At 47.2% G+C, this 18,562-nt stretch overlaps 1 protein-coding gene across 3 annotated transcripts in view; it reads right to left on the bottom strand.

Annotated features, from left to right (window-relative positions):
• MPP3 (MAGUK p55 scaffold protein 3) overlaps positions 1-18,562 on the bottom strand; it is an 80,368-nt gene that overhangs the window by 17,800 nt on the left and 44,006 nt on the right. Inside the window, exons 11-15 of one of the 3 annotated variants that reach the window (XM_079949630.1) lie at positions 18,214-18,278; positions 12,609-12,629; positions 8,235-8,279; positions 7,138-7,302; positions 4,633-4,713 (exon numbers count right to left, since the gene is read on the bottom strand). In XM_079949630.1, the coding sequence (XP_079805756.1) occupies positions 4,633-4,713; positions 7,138-7,302; positions 8,235-8,279; positions 12,609-12,629; positions 18,214-18,278 (377 nt within the window). The remainder of the gene's footprint in view (positions 1-4,632; positions 4,714-7,137; positions 7,303-8,234; positions 8,280-12,608; positions 12,630-18,213; positions 18,279-18,562) is intronic. The other 2 variants (XM_079949631.1, XM_079949632.1) reach the window with 2 other exon arrangements.

Below are 18,562 nucleotides of genomic sequence, written 5' to 3'. Positions count from 1 at the left end.
AATCGGCCTCCACAGTCACTTACGGGCCCACTGTTAAAACAGTGTCTATGGAAGACAATCTTACTCAGCTACGAGTGATCACCAAAGAAGAAGAAGTCGTCCAATGACATCTGGGGACCTAAGGTTGAAGAACAGTGGCGTGGACATGGGTCTGTGAGGTGCTTGTGGGGAGAGGCGGTGTCAGGGAACTGCCATCGGAGCCAAGGGTGGTGGTAAGGCTCCCCAATGATGCTGGAGAGGGAACCAGCAAGGAGAGAGGGAGAGCTTCTGCTGGGGAAGGAAATAGACGTGACGCCAGGGAGGAAGGGGAGGCTGAGGGAGCTTCGGAGGGAAGGCTCTGGGACCGTTCCAGCGAGACCAGCGGGGAGAGCACAGGACCTCCCCTTGGGACGCCCACTCTGCGCAGAAAGCTTCCGCGCAGGGAAGCTAGGCGGCGACTTGGTGTCAAAGAACTTTTATGTTGGAGGAAATTCAGGAAACGCCCACTAACGGATTCTGCCAGTGATTGAGACAGTCACGGAATACTGACTGTCCAGCCAGGGGAAAGTTTTAACCAAACTACTCAGCTTGGAGCAGTTTGCGCCTTACGCACAAGCAACCCCAAACCCCATTACAGGCGGGATGACCCTCTGCTCCCCTTCCCCTCTTACAGTCCCCGTGGGAGCAGCGAAGCCAACCGAGACAGATGCTTAGCAGCTGAAATGCCACCTCCACGCCAACTCTGTTAAAAAAAACTCTCGGGACCAGGCACACTCTGATGAGCGCAGCGAAAATCGCAGCAAACAAGCCAAGGAGAATCTCTGGGGGCAAGAAGTGCCCCACGTGCATACACACGCTTGGCACGAACAGTGTCTCTGCTCAGGTGCGCCTACAGCCCTTCTAAGGTAAAAGCAGTTTCTGCATTTGGGATCCCAAGAGACGAAGGACCCATCTGTGCACAGCTTTCAAATCATCTGCAGTGGCCGGGGGGGGGGGGGGTTTGCTGAGTTATGAGGCATGCGTGCATACACAGCACTTATTTAAGACATTCTGGGATAATTATTTCTGTCATCTGCCACGGATGGATGGCTTAATAGCAAGTCATCCATCATCCCAATTCAGCGGCCCTTTGGAGCAGTTTCACGCTCTCACCACCACTTGCTCCCAGTGTGGCAAGTTGCGTGCGAATATAATTCACGGGGAAACAGAGGCTTCAAAATATTAAGGTCTGCATTTGAGCAGCAGCACGGCTAGCCACTCGGGTGCCTGGTGCGGGGGCGTGTCCTGCAGTCGGGGGTGGGGCGATTTGCCCATGGGGGCGGGGCAAGCCTCTCCGGCATTTGGAGCCTCTCTGCCGCCTCCCCCTCAGCTGTAGGGCAGCTGAGGGAGAGGCAGTAGGCAGGCATAAGACCCACGCTGCCGTTTCAGGCAGATGCCTAAAGCCACCACATCACTCCTAAAAAGTTTCGTGAGCCCAATTTTTGTTTATTTTTTAAACTCATTTTATCACACACACCCCTCCGTGATGACACCCGGGGTGGACCGCACCCCCCTTCCCCCGCCACTGCATTTGAGAATCATTCTCTTATTTGTTTCTTTTTCAGACCTTTAAATGGAGCAATTTTAATACATCTCTCCTTAAAAGGTAAAGGACCCCTGGAAGGTTAAGTCCAGTCAAAGGCGACCATGGGATTGCGGAGCTCATCTCACTTTTCAGGCCGGCGTTTGTCCACAGACAGCTTTCCGGGTCATGTGGCCAGCAGGACTAAACCACTTCTGGCACAACAGGACACAGTGATGGAAACCAGAGTGCACAAAAATGCCATTTACTTTCCTGCCGGAGCGGTACCTATTTATCTACCTCCACTGGCGTGCTTTCGAACTGCTAGGTTGGCAGGAGCTGGGCCAGAGCAATGGGAGCTCACTCCGTTGCGGGGATTCGAACCACCGACCTTCCAATCGGAAAGCCCAAGAGGCTCACTCGTTTAGACCACAGCACCACCCGCTTCCCTATCTCTCCTTAATGACTGGGTGGGTGGGAGGTGTCTTCTGGAATGGAGTGTCCTGGAAGAGATCACCACTAGCCAGCTGGCGGGCTTGAATCTTGAAAGGGAGCACCGCACACTGCAACGTATTGTTGCAGGTTCCAACTTGTCCCATATAAACTTCAGCAGCAGACCTTTAAAGGGATCTTGGCTAAATGCACAGCCTGAGAGTTCACTTGCCTGCTAGTGTCTGGTATGCAGACCTTTCTGTCCATGCCATCTCTGTGGAAGGTTTAGGTGGTTAATTTCAGACAGCCAGACTCCCAGTAAATTAGCAAAAATGTATAAAACAGGGTCAAATGTATGTTGGAAATGTAAGGGGGGGGGAAGCACCTTGGTCCCATCACCTCCTGGCAAATAGAAGGGGAAGAAATGGAGGCAGTGAGAGATTTTACTTTCTTGGGCTCCATGATCACTGCAGATGGTGACAGCAGTCACGAAATTAAAAGACGCCTGCTTCTTGGGAGAAAGGCGATGGCAAACCTAGACAGCATCTTAAAAAGCAGAGACATCACCTTGCCAACAAAGGTCCGTATAGTAAAAACTATGGTTTTCCCAGTAGTGATGTATGGAAGTGAGAGGTGGACCATAAAGAAGGCTGATCGCCGAAGAATTGATGCTTTTGAATTATGGTGCTGGAGGAGACTCTTAAGAGTCCCATGGACTGCAAGAAGATCAAACCTATCCATTCTGAAGGAAATCAGCCCTGAGTGTTCACTGGAAGGACAGATCCGGAAGCTAAGGCTCCAATACTTTGGCTACCTCATGAGAAGAGAAGACTCCCTGGAAAAGACCCTGATGTTGGTAAAGATGGAGAGCACAAGGAGAAGGGGAAGACAGAGGACGAGATGGTTGGATAGTGTTCTCGAAGCTACCAGAATGAGTTTGACCAAACTGCGGGAGGCAGTGGAAGACAGGAGTGCCTGGCGTGCTCTGGTCCATGGGGTCACGAAGAGTCGGACACGACTAAACGACTAAACAACAACATATGTGGTAGAAAAGTAAGGTAGTAAAGAATTTTGGGAAATGATATACAGTCAGACCTTGGATCCCGAACACCGCAAACCCGGAAGTGAGTGTTCCAGTTTGTGAACGTTCTTTCAAACCCAAATGTCCAACGGGACTTTCGCGGTTTCCAATTGGCTGCAGAAGCCGCACTTTGGTTTCCGAATGTTTTGGATGTCAAATGGATTTCCAGAACGGATTCTGTTCGACTTCCAAGGTATGGCTATAGAATGAGCTGGAAAAAATGTTTAAAATAACTTTTTCTAAAGAACCCGAAGCCTTTCTTTTACGAATTCTAGGTGCCAAAATCCCAAGGAGCAGAAAATACTATTTATGTAGGCGACCACGGCTGTGCGGATGTTATTGGCCCAGAGATGGAAAGAAGATAAAGTCCCTACCAGAGAAAAATGGCAAGTTAAGTTGATGGTTTATGCAGAAATGGCTAAAATGACAAGAAGAATCAGAAATCAGAAATTTTAATAAGGAATGGGGGAAATCTATAACTTATCTTAAGGAGCATTGTAAATAGTTAAAACACTTGTAATTTAATGGTGAATTTTGGACATAATGGAGATGTAAAAAATTTGGATTATCAAAAAAGATGCAGGAGGGAATGATTAACAATAGGACCCACAAAGGGAAGTCCAGGAGATTCTTTGGAATCTTGTTTTTATGTTGTATGTTGGATATGTGATTTAATCTGAAATCTTTAATCTGAAAAACCAAATAAATATTTTTTAAAAAAGAAAGAAAGAAATCAGACAGCTAAACCTTTCCACCAACTGCCCTATTTCTTGGTTGTGTTTTTTTCAGAAGGGGCCTGAAACAGGTTTTCCCATTGCTGTTCCTATGAAGATGTTTACTCTTTATTTATATATTTACTTACAAAAACCTCTCTTACTTTCTTTTCCCTCCTTCTTTGTTTCTCTCTCCCTCCCTCTTTCTCTCTCTCTCTCTCTCTCTCTCTCTCTCTCTCTCTCTCTCTCCCCCTCCCTCCCTCCCTTCTATCTATCTATCTATCTATCTATCTATCTATCTATCTAATCTATCTTTCCTTCTCTCTCTCTCTCTCTCTCCCCCCTCTTTCTTTTTCTCTCATTCCCCCCTCTCTCTTTCTCGCTCTTTCTTTCTTTCTTTTCTCTCCCTCTTTTTTCTCTCTCATTCTCTCTCCCTCTCTCTCTCTCCCCCTCTCCCTTTCTTTCTTTCTCTCATTCCCTTTCTTTCTTTCTTTCTTTCTTTTCCCTCCCTCTTTTTTCTCTCTCATTCTCTCTCCCTCTCTCTCCCCCCTCTCCCTTTCTTTCTTTCTCTCCTTCCCTTTCTTTCTTTCTTTCTTTCTTTTCCCTCCCTCTTTCTCTCTCTCCCTCTCTCTTTCCCTCTCCCTCTTTCTCTTTCTACCCCCTCCCCACTTGTTCCAGTTTCTTGCTCCCTGCTCCCGGCTCTTTCTACAGCTATAGATTGCAATGGAAGCCTTCCCTCTCAGGTCTGCCAAATGCACATTTCACCTGACAAGACTGTAATGAACGGCTTGGCATAAACGGTGGAGGTGCTGGCGTGAGGCGGGAGGTGCATTTTGCCATGGAAAAGAAAAGCGGGGTTTACTCACGTGGCACGGCAACGCCGTACTCCTGCGGGTTCTCTGCCACCACCTTCTGCTTGAGCTCGTTCAAACGAGACCCCAAAGAACCTGAGAGGTCAGAGAGAGAAGGTGTATCACTGCAACTGAACACAAAGCGCAGGGGTACCTTACAGAAGACGGAGCCGAAAGGAACAGGTCAGGAACAAGTCTGCACCCAGGACCTTCCTCATTCTAATAATAATAATAATAATAATAATAATAATAATAATAATAATAATAAAATTTATTTATACCCCGCCCTCCCCAGCCAAGACCAAGCTCAGGGCTGCTAACAACAGATATAAAAACAAATTGATTGAAATACAACTTAAAAACAAGATTAAAATACAACATTAAAACATTAAAATGCAGCCTCATTTCAATGGAAACTCAAATCAAAGACTTTTGGGGGGATGGAAACATCAGGTCTTCGCCAAGGCTAACTATCCAGACTGGTCCTACATGGGCCAGAAAGAAGCCAGGGAAGTCCCCAAATAGGAGTTCCATCACAGGAGGAGAAAGGAAAAAAGAAAGAGGGGGAGACTAGAGGAATTCTAGTCTAAGGTACAGTGGTGCCTCGCAAGACGAAAAGAATCCGTTCCGCGAGTCTCTTCGTCTTGCGGTTTTTTCGTCTTGCGAAGCAAGCCCATTAGCGGCTTAGCGGATCAGTGCTATTAGCGGCTTAGGGGCTTAGCAGATCAGCTGATAAGCGGCTTAGCGGATCACCTGATAAGCGGCTTAGCAGATCAGCTGTTAAGCGGCTTAGCGGATCAGCTGATAAGCGGCTTAGCGGATCAGCTGATAAGCGGCTTAGCGGATCAGCTGATAAGCGGCTTAGCGGCTTAGAGGATCAGATGATAAGCGGCTTAGCGGCTTAGAAAAAGGGGGGGAAGGGGGAAAAACCCGCAGGAACTCGCAAGACATTTTCGTCTTGCGAAGCAAGCCCATAGGAAATTTGTTTTGCGAAGCACCTCCAAAACGGAAAACCCTTTCGTCTAGCGGGTTTTCCGTCTTGCGAGGCATTTGATTGCGGGGCACCACTGTACGTCTCCATCAGTGGCTGAGACAAAGTTCTGGACATCGTCGGGCTTCCACATTTTCGCTCGCCACCCGCAACAGCCCTTCCTCCTGAGCTTGAAGAAAGGGGTGTCCTAGAAGCTGCAGAAACCCTGCACTCATTCAGCTCCGGCCCTACCATTAGGCTGAGTGAGATAACCACCTCAGGCAGCAGATATTGAAGGGTGGCAGTGAGGAACTAAGTGAACAGGCCTGCATGTGAGCACACCACACACAGCCTGCCGTGTTGGGGTGTGTTGAATTTTTCAGCTTTCCTATTCCCAAAATGAGGGGTGCTAAAAAAAGTTGTAACATGCCTTGGGAATTAAAAAATATATTTTGGTTCAATTCAGGGCTTTTTTCCCAGGAGGAACTCACCAGAACTCAGGCACCTCTCGTGTGGGTGCCATTGCCATTATAAAAGAACAAGGGAGGTGTTCATGGTGAGTTCTGGCACCTCTTTTCTAGAAAAATAGCACTGGTTAAATTAATCTAACTTAGTTTTGCTTGATAAGTAAAATGTGCGTAAAATTGCATAGAAATCATTAAAAATGATTGCCAAGTACCTGCCATTATATAGTATTATTATTACTATTATCATTAACTATTATTTAGCATTACTTGATGTTTTCAGAAGGTGAATTTTTTTTAAAAAAAATGGTTTTCCAAGAACAATTTATGTGGTCTTTAATCAAACATAGATTTACCCAGCTAAATGTTGTCCAGTCACAAAAATGCTAGCAGGTTTGAATTCCTCACACCCAAAACCCGTATTTTTAAGACCCATCACTGAAGAAATCTGCAAAAAAAATAATCTGCCAGCCTTGACAACCCTGGAGGCTGCTTGGCCCAACATGCCTGCGGTGCCTCAGGGACTGATGGGAATTGTAGTCCAAAACTCCCGGTTAGCAAAGCCTGGTGTAAAAGCACTGCTTCTATGATACTACATGGGCTCCAATGAAGGTCAATCCAAATTCCAGTCCTCTTTGGATAGTGAAACCAGGCTTATTTTGAATGAATCTCTCTATATACAGTGGAACCTCAGTTTTCGAACGTCTCGGCTGCCAAACGTTTCAGAAGTCGAACGCCAAAAACCTGGAAGTAAATACTTCCATTTTTGAACGCGCCTCAGAAGTCAAATGGTTCCGAGGCGCGTTTCTCATTTTTCACAATTTATTTTGTCGACGGCCCATTGCGCCTCGGTTGTTGAACGTCTTGGAAGCCAAACGGTCTTCCGGAATGGATTACTTTCAACAACCGAGGTTCCACTGTATACACACACACACCACCTCAGGCACAACCCCCCTCCCCCCAAGATTTATTCTCCACTTCTCAGAGGTTTGGGAAAGGCTGGTCTTGGGCTCCAGAATCTCTTTATTTCAGAAATAAAGCCGGTGACCAAGGCAGCGATAGCCTTTTCCTCACAGAATAACTCACCAATCAAAACCACCAGTCTCTTTCTTTCTCCTGGCTGCTGCTGGTATTTGACCACTTCCTCGTAGGTGAGGAGCTCCGAGGGGTGAGGCTGTTCGACCTGCTTGGCTTCACTCTGGCCATTCTGCTTTTCCTTTCGACTCAGCCGGAAACTCCGTCTCAAGCCAGCTGCAAAGCCAAAAAGAACATCATTGTCACCAAGTTTGGTCCGATGGGTTGGGGAACCCCAAACAGGCTCAAGGTTCTGAACTACAAAAAAACAACAACAAAAAAACCACTTCTTAAGGAAGGGGAAAGCCCCAAAACTAGCCCAAATAGCTACTCTCAGTGGCCATAGAATGCTGGCTGAACATTGCTGGGGGAGCGGGTGAAAGGGAAATGGGATGGCATATCCTGGTAGAAAATGTGACTGACTAAGCCAGAATCCTGTCCAGAAGCACTTCAACGCTGAAACATTTTGTGGCTTGCCTCATTTGTAAAATGCATTAATCCAAACACAATAAATTGCAATACAAAAGCAAGCATGTAAAACAAAAGCAACTTGTAATAATAAGAATAAGAATTTATTTATACCCTGCCCATCTGGCTGGGTTTCCCCAGCCACTCTGAGCAGCTCCCAACAGAATATTAAAAACATGATAAAACATCAGACGCTAAAAACTTCCCTTCAGATGTCTTCTAAAAAGTCAGATAGTTGTTTATTTCCTTGACATCCGATGGGAGGGCATTCCACAGGGCAGGTGCCACTACCGAGAAGGCCCTCTGCCTGGTTCCCTCTATCCTCACCTCGCAGGGAGGGAACCACAAGAAGGCCTTCGGCGCTGGACCTCAGTGTCCGGGCTGAACGATGGGGGTGGAGATGCTCCTTCAGGTATACTGGGCCGAGGCCCAGTATACCTGAAGCTTTTATCGGGAAGCTTTTAGCACCTGATGTTTTTCTGTGTTTGTATATTATCCTGGAAGCTACCAAAAGTGGCCGGGGCAACCCAGTCAGATGGGAGGGGTATAAGGAATACATTATTTTTATTATGTAAGTAGCAAATGTACATATGATACCCACAACCAAGGCCAGAGTGGGCTGCAGACCACCAGCTCCTTACCTATATATTGCCCATTGAAGTATCCTTCACAATCACAGTCTTCTGCTTAGAAAGAAAAAGATAAGAGAGGCAGATGAACGAAGACGACAGTGCTATAAACCAAAAGACGATTCACTTTGTATGCTGCATCTTTGGTGTTTTTGCATGAAACCCAGGAGGGCAGGGGAGGGGAGAGGGTACTGAACTGCTGTATTGCATGTGGGTCCCATGCTTTGCCTGAGCTAAAAGGTAAAGGTAAAGGGACCCCTGACCATTAGGTCCAGTCATGACCAACTCTGGGGTTGCGGCGCCCATCTCGCATTATTGGCCGAGGGAGCCGGCGTACAGCTTCCGGGTCATGTGGCCAGCATGACTAAGCCACTTCTGGCGAACCAGAGCAGCGCACAGAAACGCCGTTTACCTTCCTGCCAGAGCGGTACCTACTTATCTACTTGCACTTTGACGTGCTTTCGAACTGCTAGGTTGGCAGGAGCAGGGGCCGAGCAATGGGAGCTCACCCCGTTGCGGGGATTTGAACCGCCGACCTTCTGATCAGCAAGTCCTAGGCTCTGTGGTTTAACCCACAGCGCCACCCATGTCCCTTTGCCTGAGCTATCCTGCATCATATCATTTGCAGCCCCAATCAAAACTATTTCCTCCTCCTCCTTCCCCAACTGAATTTCTGACTTTTGTCACTTAAGGAACAACCATGCCAGGGTCCACAGAGAGACTGAAAGCAAACGGCACCAGGAGCTGAAACACTGGAATGAACAGCTAGCCCCCGAGCCTTTTTTAAAATAACAACATTTATTTATAAATCGCCTGGAACACTAGATGCTGCGCAGCCATTAAGTCAGAAAAGAACCAACACCCTGCCCGGCAGGCTTAAAGCCTTAAGGAGTTGCTCTTTTCTTGGAGGGAGCAAGTCCAAAAAAGTCAGAAAGAGGGAGAGGGAAAGGGAGAAAGCAGCACTCCCTCGTTCAGCAGGAAATTACCTACTGCGTTAACAAAAGCACCGAGGAGAAACACAATCACTTTTCAGAAACGGCAGGGGCTTAATCCATGTGATTAGCACAAAAATTACACAGTTAAAAAAAAACGCTCAGCAAATAATAGCTAAGGAAAATTAAACAAGATTGACATTAGAGTCCCCAGGGGCATATTAAGAGGAAACGCAAGGCTTCTCCCCTCTCTGCTTTGTCACGCTAAAGGTCTCTTTGTGCAGCAAACCCTGTTCAAATCCACTAATTAACAAGCTGGACAGGGATACAAACGGACCTGGACCTGGGCTGGCGTGGGAAGCGGGGGAAATTAGATTGAGGAGCAAATCAACCAGCCCTTTTGGCACTGCAATGGCATTACGCCACAGAGCCTTTCTGAATCAAGCCCACCACCCGCCTTAGACAGGGCTGTGGGCGAGACCAGAATTTGCAGGTTTGCTCTCTTGTGCAGAGATTGCCTCTTTGCCAGCCTCCCAAAGAACATAAGAAGAGTGTGGCAGGATCAGGCCAATGGCCCAGCTAGTCCAGCATCCTGTTCTCACAGCGGCCAGCCAGATAAAGGCCGAAAGCGTGTCATGGGCCAGGAGTCAGCTTCGCCTGCTGAACAGCAGCCTGAAGGGGGAGACTGACTGAACTACGGGGTGCGTGTGAAGGCCCCTGCCCTGCTTCTCTCCACCTGGCTTAGGGGCCTGACGGACTCTATAAAGGAGTGCTACTGCTGCTGCTTGTGGGATATGAAACACAAGAGCAGTCAAGTACAACATTCCTAGACAGCACATGTTTACACATGGGGAGGAATGTTTGTCCAGCCAGCAGGTAAACTTCCTGTTTCCTTCTGGGCTAGGACAGACTTCCTCTGCATGTGGCTAGAGGTGGGTGTGGCCTCACCTGTGCAAGTAACGACAAAAGCACAGGGCAGGGCAGCCATCCCTCTCTCTGTCACTACTTTCGTCGAAGAAGCAACATCTGCTTAGCCAAAGATGCTCTCTTGGCCTCCAGCCAAGAGAGGACAAAGGGACTGCCTCCATATGAGATAGTTTCCAGGTGTGTGTTACTTTTCTAAGCTAAGTCTGCCTTCTGGGATCCTATTGTGAACAGAATGATGTGTGAGTAAACCTTTTTATACTTTTATAGAAGACTATGTCGTGTCTTATCTTTTATGAGGGAATAAGGGGAAAATACCAGAACAGTTATTATAGAGGCTTTAGCGAGCCTGAGCAAATGCATCCGCTGCAAGTTTAAAAAGGGGAATGTTACTCTGCTAAATTGTGAACTTGTTAACACAAGTTGGAAAGGCTATTATCAGACAATATAGCCTCTCCTGCATCCCTGAACATTCCCACACTGCTGGGCAGAGAGGACTCCGTTTTTTGGGGGTTTTTTTAATTCCTTTTATTTTTTATCTATGTCATTTTAAATTGTGGTTGATATTAATACTATATTCTTAGTTTTAGATTTTATTATTTATGTAGAAATTGTTTTCCATTTGGCCGTGTACTTTTATGTGTTTTATTTATTGTTTATGATTTTTGTTATGTTGGTAATTATGTAAATCTTGTCATGCTGTAAGCCACCTTAAGCACTTTTAACTACAGAAAGGTGGTGTGTAAATAAAACGATGAACGAATCAACGAATGAGAAGGTGGAAGGACTCCACCTGCAGCGGATCAGGACACAGAAAAGGCGCTGATGATAACCAACAGGCTCCGGGCTTATTAAACAGAGTTCTCAGCAGCAGTCAGTTGTTGCTGGAAACAATGCCCGTGGTTCTGGGTCCTTCCTTGTTGCTTCCTGCTATCCAACTGGACCTTTGGTTTTGTGATCACCTGGATTCCCTGACCTCTGGACTGCCTAACTCTGTATGTGGATTCTGCTCTCGGGCAAGTGTTCCTCCCAGCCCCTGCTAGCTCAGCAACGGGACTCAGACTGGGGCTACGACAGAGCCGGACCCACACCCTCTCTCCCCTCTTTAGACTCACAGAAAGTAGCATTCAGAGGTATACACTGTTAGAATTCCTGCTCCATGATTGCAGTCATGGGATTTTGTCTATCATATGATGGTTTACGTTTTGACTCCACAGAGTGGGAAGTGACAGAGGCAGGATGTTTGTGTTACTGTGTTCCATGAAGTGGAACTATTGTCCTTTGTTTTTTCGCTTTGCTGTCTGATGCTAGAGAGAGAGGGAGCCATGTTGCAGTGCTCCGTGTGTGTTTATATGTAAATAAAGTAGATGAGCCAAAATGCTGAGTTGCTGAGGTCTGTTACGCAACTGCGCAAACTCTGCAGATCCCTAAATCTGCCGGTGTCGGTTGGCATCAGTCGCTGTGATGTTCGGGCTGAAGAAAGCTTTTGAAGCTCCCGAACGAAAGACCAGGAGGGAGAGAACATGCCAGTCAGGCATATGTCTCTGCCAGGGACCTACTCGAGTGTAGGCTGAATTCCTGACATACACATCCATGTTCCTGTCCACTGTGTAATGTGGCAGCACTTCGATAAAGGTGAAAATTTAGGCCTTCTTCACACTGTGCACAGTTACGCCAGGGAACTCGCTCCCATCAACTTGGATGGCTTTAAAAAAAGGACGGGGCAATTTCGTGAAAGAGAAAGCTATGAGTGGAAAGTTGGCAGGATGGTCAAAGCTCTGCCGCCATGGGTGGAGGCAGCGGTGCTTCTGAATGCCAGTTTCTGAAAAATGTAGGAAGGGAGAGGACCCGCTCACAGGTTTCCTACAGGCAGCTGGTTCATAGCTGTCAACTTTTCCCTTTCCTTGCGAGAAATCTTATTTGGAATAAGGAAATTTCCGTTTAAAAAAGGGAAACTTTGACAGCTATGATCTGGTTGGCCACTGTGAGAACAGGACACTGGACTATTTAAATATTTTGCAGAATCTCAAGGTTATTTGCATGCACACATTCTTTCTCTGACATGGGAGGGTACAATCCTAAACCCAGCGGACAAGGCAGAGCTTATCGCTGACCAAGCTTGTGTGGAATGAGGCAATACTGCACCATAGGAAGCAAAGTCATGTGTGAAGCACCCTCCTCCAGTTTTCTTTTCATTAAAAAAAAAATCATGTTCCTAGTCCCTATGCTTGCACAGGAAATTCTGAAAACCTCCCCATGCCCACCCTTTCAAAACTATGCTATCACCTCCTTTGTTGCAATGTGTCCAGTTGATTTATTTTTTTTGGGGGGGGAGGAATTGGAAGCAAAACCAATGACAGAAAACTGTACCGACAAATGTACATATGGCACACAAACTATTCTGAGCTTCCTGTAATCTGGATCTGCTTCATGGTTGGCTTTGGTCAGAGAGGGCTGTTTTATTCTACAAGCTCTTTATGTGCAGGGAAAGTCACAGCTTGCTCGCTCCAGGAACAGGCAGTGAACCTACCTTTCTCAGAAGATTGATCGTCTGAGGTCAGCGTGAAAAGACAAGAGGCAGCAGAGTTAAAAGGAGGCCAAGGGGGGGGGAGTATTTCAAAGCATTAGGGGCACGTGCTCAAATTCTGGCTCTCAGTGGGGAAGAGCCATGGTTTTGCAGTAAGAGAGAAACTGCTCTGTGTGTAAAAGATCCCAGGCTGAATCGCCAGCATCTCCGAGGTCAGTGTAGTCAAAACTGCACCTGATGGACCAATAATTTGACTCGCTATAAGGCATGTTCCTATGTTCCTAGTGTGCAAGGAAGACCTCTCAAACATGTGGACAGTTGCACGGGGAGATACCAGCAGCTTCTCGATGGTTGCCATAAGTGCAACAGAGGAGGCTGTGTGTCCACATGGAACCATCAATGCTGGAGATCCTTGGAGTAACCTTTTCATTCATTTCAAGTACTGTATTTTTCGCTCTATAAGACGCACCAGACTACAAGACGCACATAGTTTTTGGAGAAGAAAAACAAGAAGAAAAATATTCTGAATCTCAGAAGCCAGAACAGCAAGAGGGATCGCTGCGCAGTGAGCACAGCAATCCCTCTTGCTGTTCTGGCTTCTGGGATAGCTGCACAGCCTGCATTCGCTCCATAAGACGCACACACATTTCCCCTTACTTTTTAGGAGGGGGAAAAGTGAGTCTTATAGAGCAAAAAAAAATGGTACTTTGGCCTGCTTAACAACCATTCTTCCTTTGTTGGACAACAGATGATGCCAGCTGAGAGGCCCATGGATAGTTAACACTTTGTGGCCAATTTGCACCATTATTTGGACATGCTGTTCACATAGCCAGAACACCTTGAGTTCCCTGTTCTCGCCCACATCCTGCAAATGCTTCAGTTCAGGATGAATTGCACACAGCAATGCGGGTTTTGGAAACGAGTATTTTCAGTTGCCCTAAATCAACTGAGATCAGAGATTAACGTGCCCGTTTGGCTTAAAGTTGGGAAGCAAAACTAGAAATGGTTTTTACATGGTGCATGCATCTCCCTGAGGCTTTTGCAACAGCCTATATTATTTTAACTGCAATATCTGATGGATTGGGGTGCATCAACAACAAACTCCAATGCTGCAAATCCTATAAAAAAAAAAGTGTTAGTAGATAGGAGTAATGGGATAAGGGGCTACTTGTGCGTAAGCGGTTAAGCCCACAAGGCTTTGCAATCAGTTTCTAAACTCTCCCAGTCCGCGGAGCCATGGATGCATGGCTACCTCAATCGCTGGCAGAATCCGTCAGTGGGCGCCTCCGGAACTTACGCCAACATAAGAGTTCCTTGACGGAAACTCTCCTTCTGGATTCTCTGCGTGACAGTTTCCTGCGCGGAGTGGGCGTCCCCAGCGGAGGTCCCGAGACCTCTCCGCTGTTCTCACTGGAAGCATCTTGAAGCCATCCCTCCGACTGAGTTTCTGCAGGAACTCTCTCTCTCCCCCTGCTGGTTCCTTCCTCAGCATCCGAGGGTCTCCTAGCCTCCTTGAGCCCTTCCACCACCTGACTCTCCGATGGCAGTTCCCTGACAATAGGAATACAGTTGTACCTTGGTTCTCAAATGCCCCAGAACTCGTATGTTTCGGCTCCCAAATGATCGAAAACCGGAAGTGAGTGTTCTGGTTTTTTAACGTTCTTTTGGAAGCCAAACGTCTGACGGGACTTTGCGTGGCTTCTGATTGGATGCAGGAAGCTCCTGCAGCTAATCAGAAGCTGCACTTTGAAAGTCGAATGTTTCAGAAAGCCCAGGAGGAATCCTGGGCTGAACGCCTGAGAGCCCCAGTCCTGCCACTCACCACCTAAGCTAGGGTGGGGCATGACAGGCCTCATAAGGACTGCTGCTGTGGCTGCTGCCCATCAAGGACAGGGGTATTTTGGGGAAAGTTTTGTTGGGAGTTGTTGCTGATATTAACTTTTTGTATCTTTATTCTTATGTGGAAATTATTCAGTTTGGTTATGTAGTTTTTAATGTGTTTTCTTTATTTTTATGACTATTTTGCTATATTTGTAATTATGTAAATCTTTTCATATTGTAAGCCGCCTTGAGAATTGTTTTAACTGTGGAAAGGCAGCATACAAATAACATAATAAAATAAAATAAGTCAAATGGACTTCTGGAACAGATTCCGTTCAACTTCCGAGGTACGACTGTATAACCTCTGAGTAGACACATCTAGGACTGCACTGTTTAAGTGCAATTCAAGTGAATTATTTTCTTTTTTTTTAATAAATCATTTTTATAGATTTTTGCATATGTTTTCCAAACAAAACTTCATATCATCCTCATTTTGGCTATTATAGTCTGAGACTTCCATCAATCCTGTCTAGTGATTTTCAAATTTGCTATGTAATCTTGCATTTTATTATTATAATTAAGGCTTTTCCTTAAAACTTCATTTCCTAATTATTTCCTTCCTAAATCATTTTACAATAATTTATATAGTCCCCCTTACAAAACTTCTCGTAAACCTACAAGCGATGTTACATTAATGCAATTGTCTTTCAAATAAGTCAAGTAAATTCTAGATGTTTTTGTTCAGATGAGCATATCATGGCTTAAGTAGGTAATATATGAATTAAGTCTTTTCTGCATGCATGCAACCCTATGAGCCACAACCGAGCCAGGAAGTCTCTTTACTAACCACGGTTTTCCAGAAAACTGGGGAACTATTGTTACCCTGCTTCAAAACAATTGGTTTCCTTGGCTTATTATACAAAGAAAGGATTGTCGAAACACATTCAACACTTCCCTCCCATTATGGGGACTTTAAAGTGAGGAGGGCATAAAGGTACCGAAAGCTGTTAACATACTTACATTGGCATGGCTGAAGAGCTTTTGTGTGCATATATATATGTACTTATTATAGCCGCATGAAAAAAGTCAATTATAATTATAATTGGTGTTATATCCATTCAAGTCGCTCAGTCTGCCTTGCGTTATATTCACCATGTAAAAAATTAATTGTATGAAACAATTCATTTCAAAATGTGGGAAATTTTTCTGCTAAAAAGATTCTACTTCCAGGGGTTATGCAATGCTTCGTTTTTAAACGCAAAGAAGTGCTGGGACTCAGGGCTGCCTGAAATCCAGATGTGCAGGGGGTGAGTGGAGATGGTCAAGGAAAGACCAGCTATACATTTGCAGTGACGCTGCCCATGTCTGTTGCATGCTGGCTGCAGGGCTGAGAACACAGGGCTACATCTGGGCATAAAGCAAACTCTGGGCTCGGGACTGTCCCATCTCAGCCCACGCTCCAAAAGTTCTCCAGAAGTTTGTGAGTCCCACGTGGGTCTCAAAGCATTCACGAAAGCAGTCATCACACCACACAGGACCAAAAAGACTGCTCCTACTTAATTCAGAGCCATTTCACCAAATCACTACTGAGACACAGTACGGTGTGGCTAGCTTAATCCAAAGGATCAGGCAGGATTATAGCAGCAGATGCTCTAAACCTCTGCGGACCCTAGGTGTAGGGGCAGACTCCCCTACAAAATAATTTTTAATCGTCCAGAATCTTACACATATAACTTGCACGCACACACACACACAAAAAAAAAACTGGCATGTGCAGAGATGGCAACTTCGCCATCTCTGCACATGCCCACCGCCACATGTGTGACATCACACATCACACGTGTGTGTAATGTCACACACAAAACATTGCATCATCTGGAGGAGGCCAAGTGAGGCAGAGCTTCAATACCAGCAGTCCCCTTCCTCTCTCACGATCAGCCTCTTTCCATGCCAGGAGAAGAAAGAGCCAGTCACTGAAACCACACCAGCCTTCTCCACCCCCTCAACATTTGGAGGGCCCAGCCCCCCTCCCCAAAGATATTGGGAGGCCATTAAAAGCTTGACCCCCTTGAGCTGGCGCCCCTGGGCAACTGTGTCTGAACCTCCTTTGTCATTGGCTGAGCTGCTGTGATATCACAGCATGTCCGTGTAAACATTCTAACTGCTGAAAGGGAAGGGCCAGCCGTGGAATGTGGGCAATCGGTGCAACTCCTGGAAGGGAAGCAGAAGGTTGCCTAGAAAAGGAGGAACACCTCACACGCAGTGTCTTGACCATGGGTCAGCAAACTAAGGCCTGCGGGCCGAATCAGGCCCAATTGCCTTCTAGATCCGCCCCGCGGATGGTCCGAGAATCACCACATGGATCGCCAGCGCACGCGTTCTTTCCCTCTCCCTTACATGGCAGCGCTTTTCTCCTCAGGGAAGGAGCAATCTTGTCCCACACCAGGCACCATGAGTCGACTCGCCCGCCTGCCTGCCTGCCTGCCTCAGCAGGGCAGCGCTGTGAAGGGGGCGTATGATGCCGGCTGACGGCTGCTGCATTTTGCTCCTGCTCCTCCTCCCTCAGTCCGTCCTTCCTTCCTTCTCCACGCCCCTTTTCCACACTGCTTCCTCATGCGCTTCCTTCGTCACTGCCTGCCTCCCTCCCTGCCTCCCTCCTTCATTTCTCCCATGGTGTTCAGGCGGGTTGTTGCGGTGACCGCGGCCACCGCTTGTGGGTTGGCAGGCAGCTCTGTCTTCTTCTCTGCCTCTCAGGAAGCAGCAGCAGGGGGTGGGTAAAAGCTCCGGCGACGGCCCGGTTCCCCTACCTCCATCCGCAGCTCTTTCGCCAGGGCTGCTGCTTCTGCCTTCGCCAGGCAACGCAGCCTCCTAACCCGCCACAGCGCCTGGCTGGCTGGAGAAGCCCAACTGTGGCTATTGGGACGACAACTGGGACAGGTAAAGCGAAGCATCTTCAGGCCTCTTTGTGGGCGGGCAAAAATCGTTGATTTCCCCCCAAAAAAATATAGTCCACCCCCCCACACACAAGGTCTGAGGGACAGTGGACCGGTCCCCTGCTGAAAAAGTTTGCTGACCCCTGGTCTTGACACTGAGCAAGGCATCAAGTGCACAACAGGGCCTTTCTCACAGCCCACCAGATCTCCAGAAGAAGAAGAGTTTGGATTTGATATCCCGCTTTATCACTACCCGAAGGAGTCTCAAAGCGGCTAACATTCTCCTTTCCCTTCCTCCCCCACAACAAACACTCTGTGAGGTGAGTGGGGCTGAGAGACTTCAAAGAAGTGTGACTAGCGCAAGGTCACCCAGCAGCTGCATGTGGAGGAGCGGGGAAGCGAACCCGGTTCACCAGATTACGAGTCTACCGCTCTTAACCACTACACCACACTGGCTCTCAAGACAGAAACTGCCTTGGTCTTATGACATAATTGGGCTGCCCTGCTAAACTTACCAGGCCTGCATGGGCCCTGACTGCGTGCGCAAAGAATAAACAGTTGCCATTAACTCACAGAAGTGTGTGGAGGCCACAGCACAATAGGCCCTCTTTCACAAAGAGATACCTTCCCCATATTCCCTCTTACCTTCCCCACAGCGCTACACTGCGGCTGTTGTACCTGAATGGCAAGACACAGCCGTGCTTCAGGCTCCCGGTGTCTCTGCACCTTTCAAGGGACGGCATTGCAAAGCCTCACAAAAGAAGCCCGATTTGGGAAAGAGAAAGGAAAAGCCAGATGTAGTGGAAACACAAGCCACACTAAAGAAACGAGGGAAAGGTTTCGGGTTGACTCACAGAGAGGTTTTGTGACGCTTCTGGTGTTGTGCAGCGCTCCAATGGTCCTTCTGTACATCAGACGCCTACATGGAAAAAGAAAAACACAATAGTTTATCATTTCGATTCAGAAAGGGGGCGGAGAAGAACTCAAGGAGAAAGCCTCAAACCAGAGAGCCGGAATGTGCTTGTTGCGCTCAGTTATTGCTGAAATCAAACGAGATCAAGGGCCAAATCACACGTTACTTTGATCAGACTTTAAAAATCATAATCACCACCGCCATTCGAAACTCCCAAAGGAGAGGGAAGCAGCTGTGGGGGGTCCTGATCCAGAACAGGTTCCTGATCCATACCGGTTTCCCGAATTAAG

This window comes from Podarcis cretensis (genome assembly GCF_951804945.1).
Source record: "Podarcis cretensis genome assembly, chromosome: 13".
Taxonomy (NCBI): domain Eukaryota; kingdom Metazoa; phylum Chordata; class Lepidosauria; order Squamata; family Lacertidae; genus Podarcis; species Podarcis cretensis.
The sequence above is the reverse complement of the archived record's forward strand: the minus strand, read 5'-3'. Positions and strand labels throughout refer to the sequence as shown.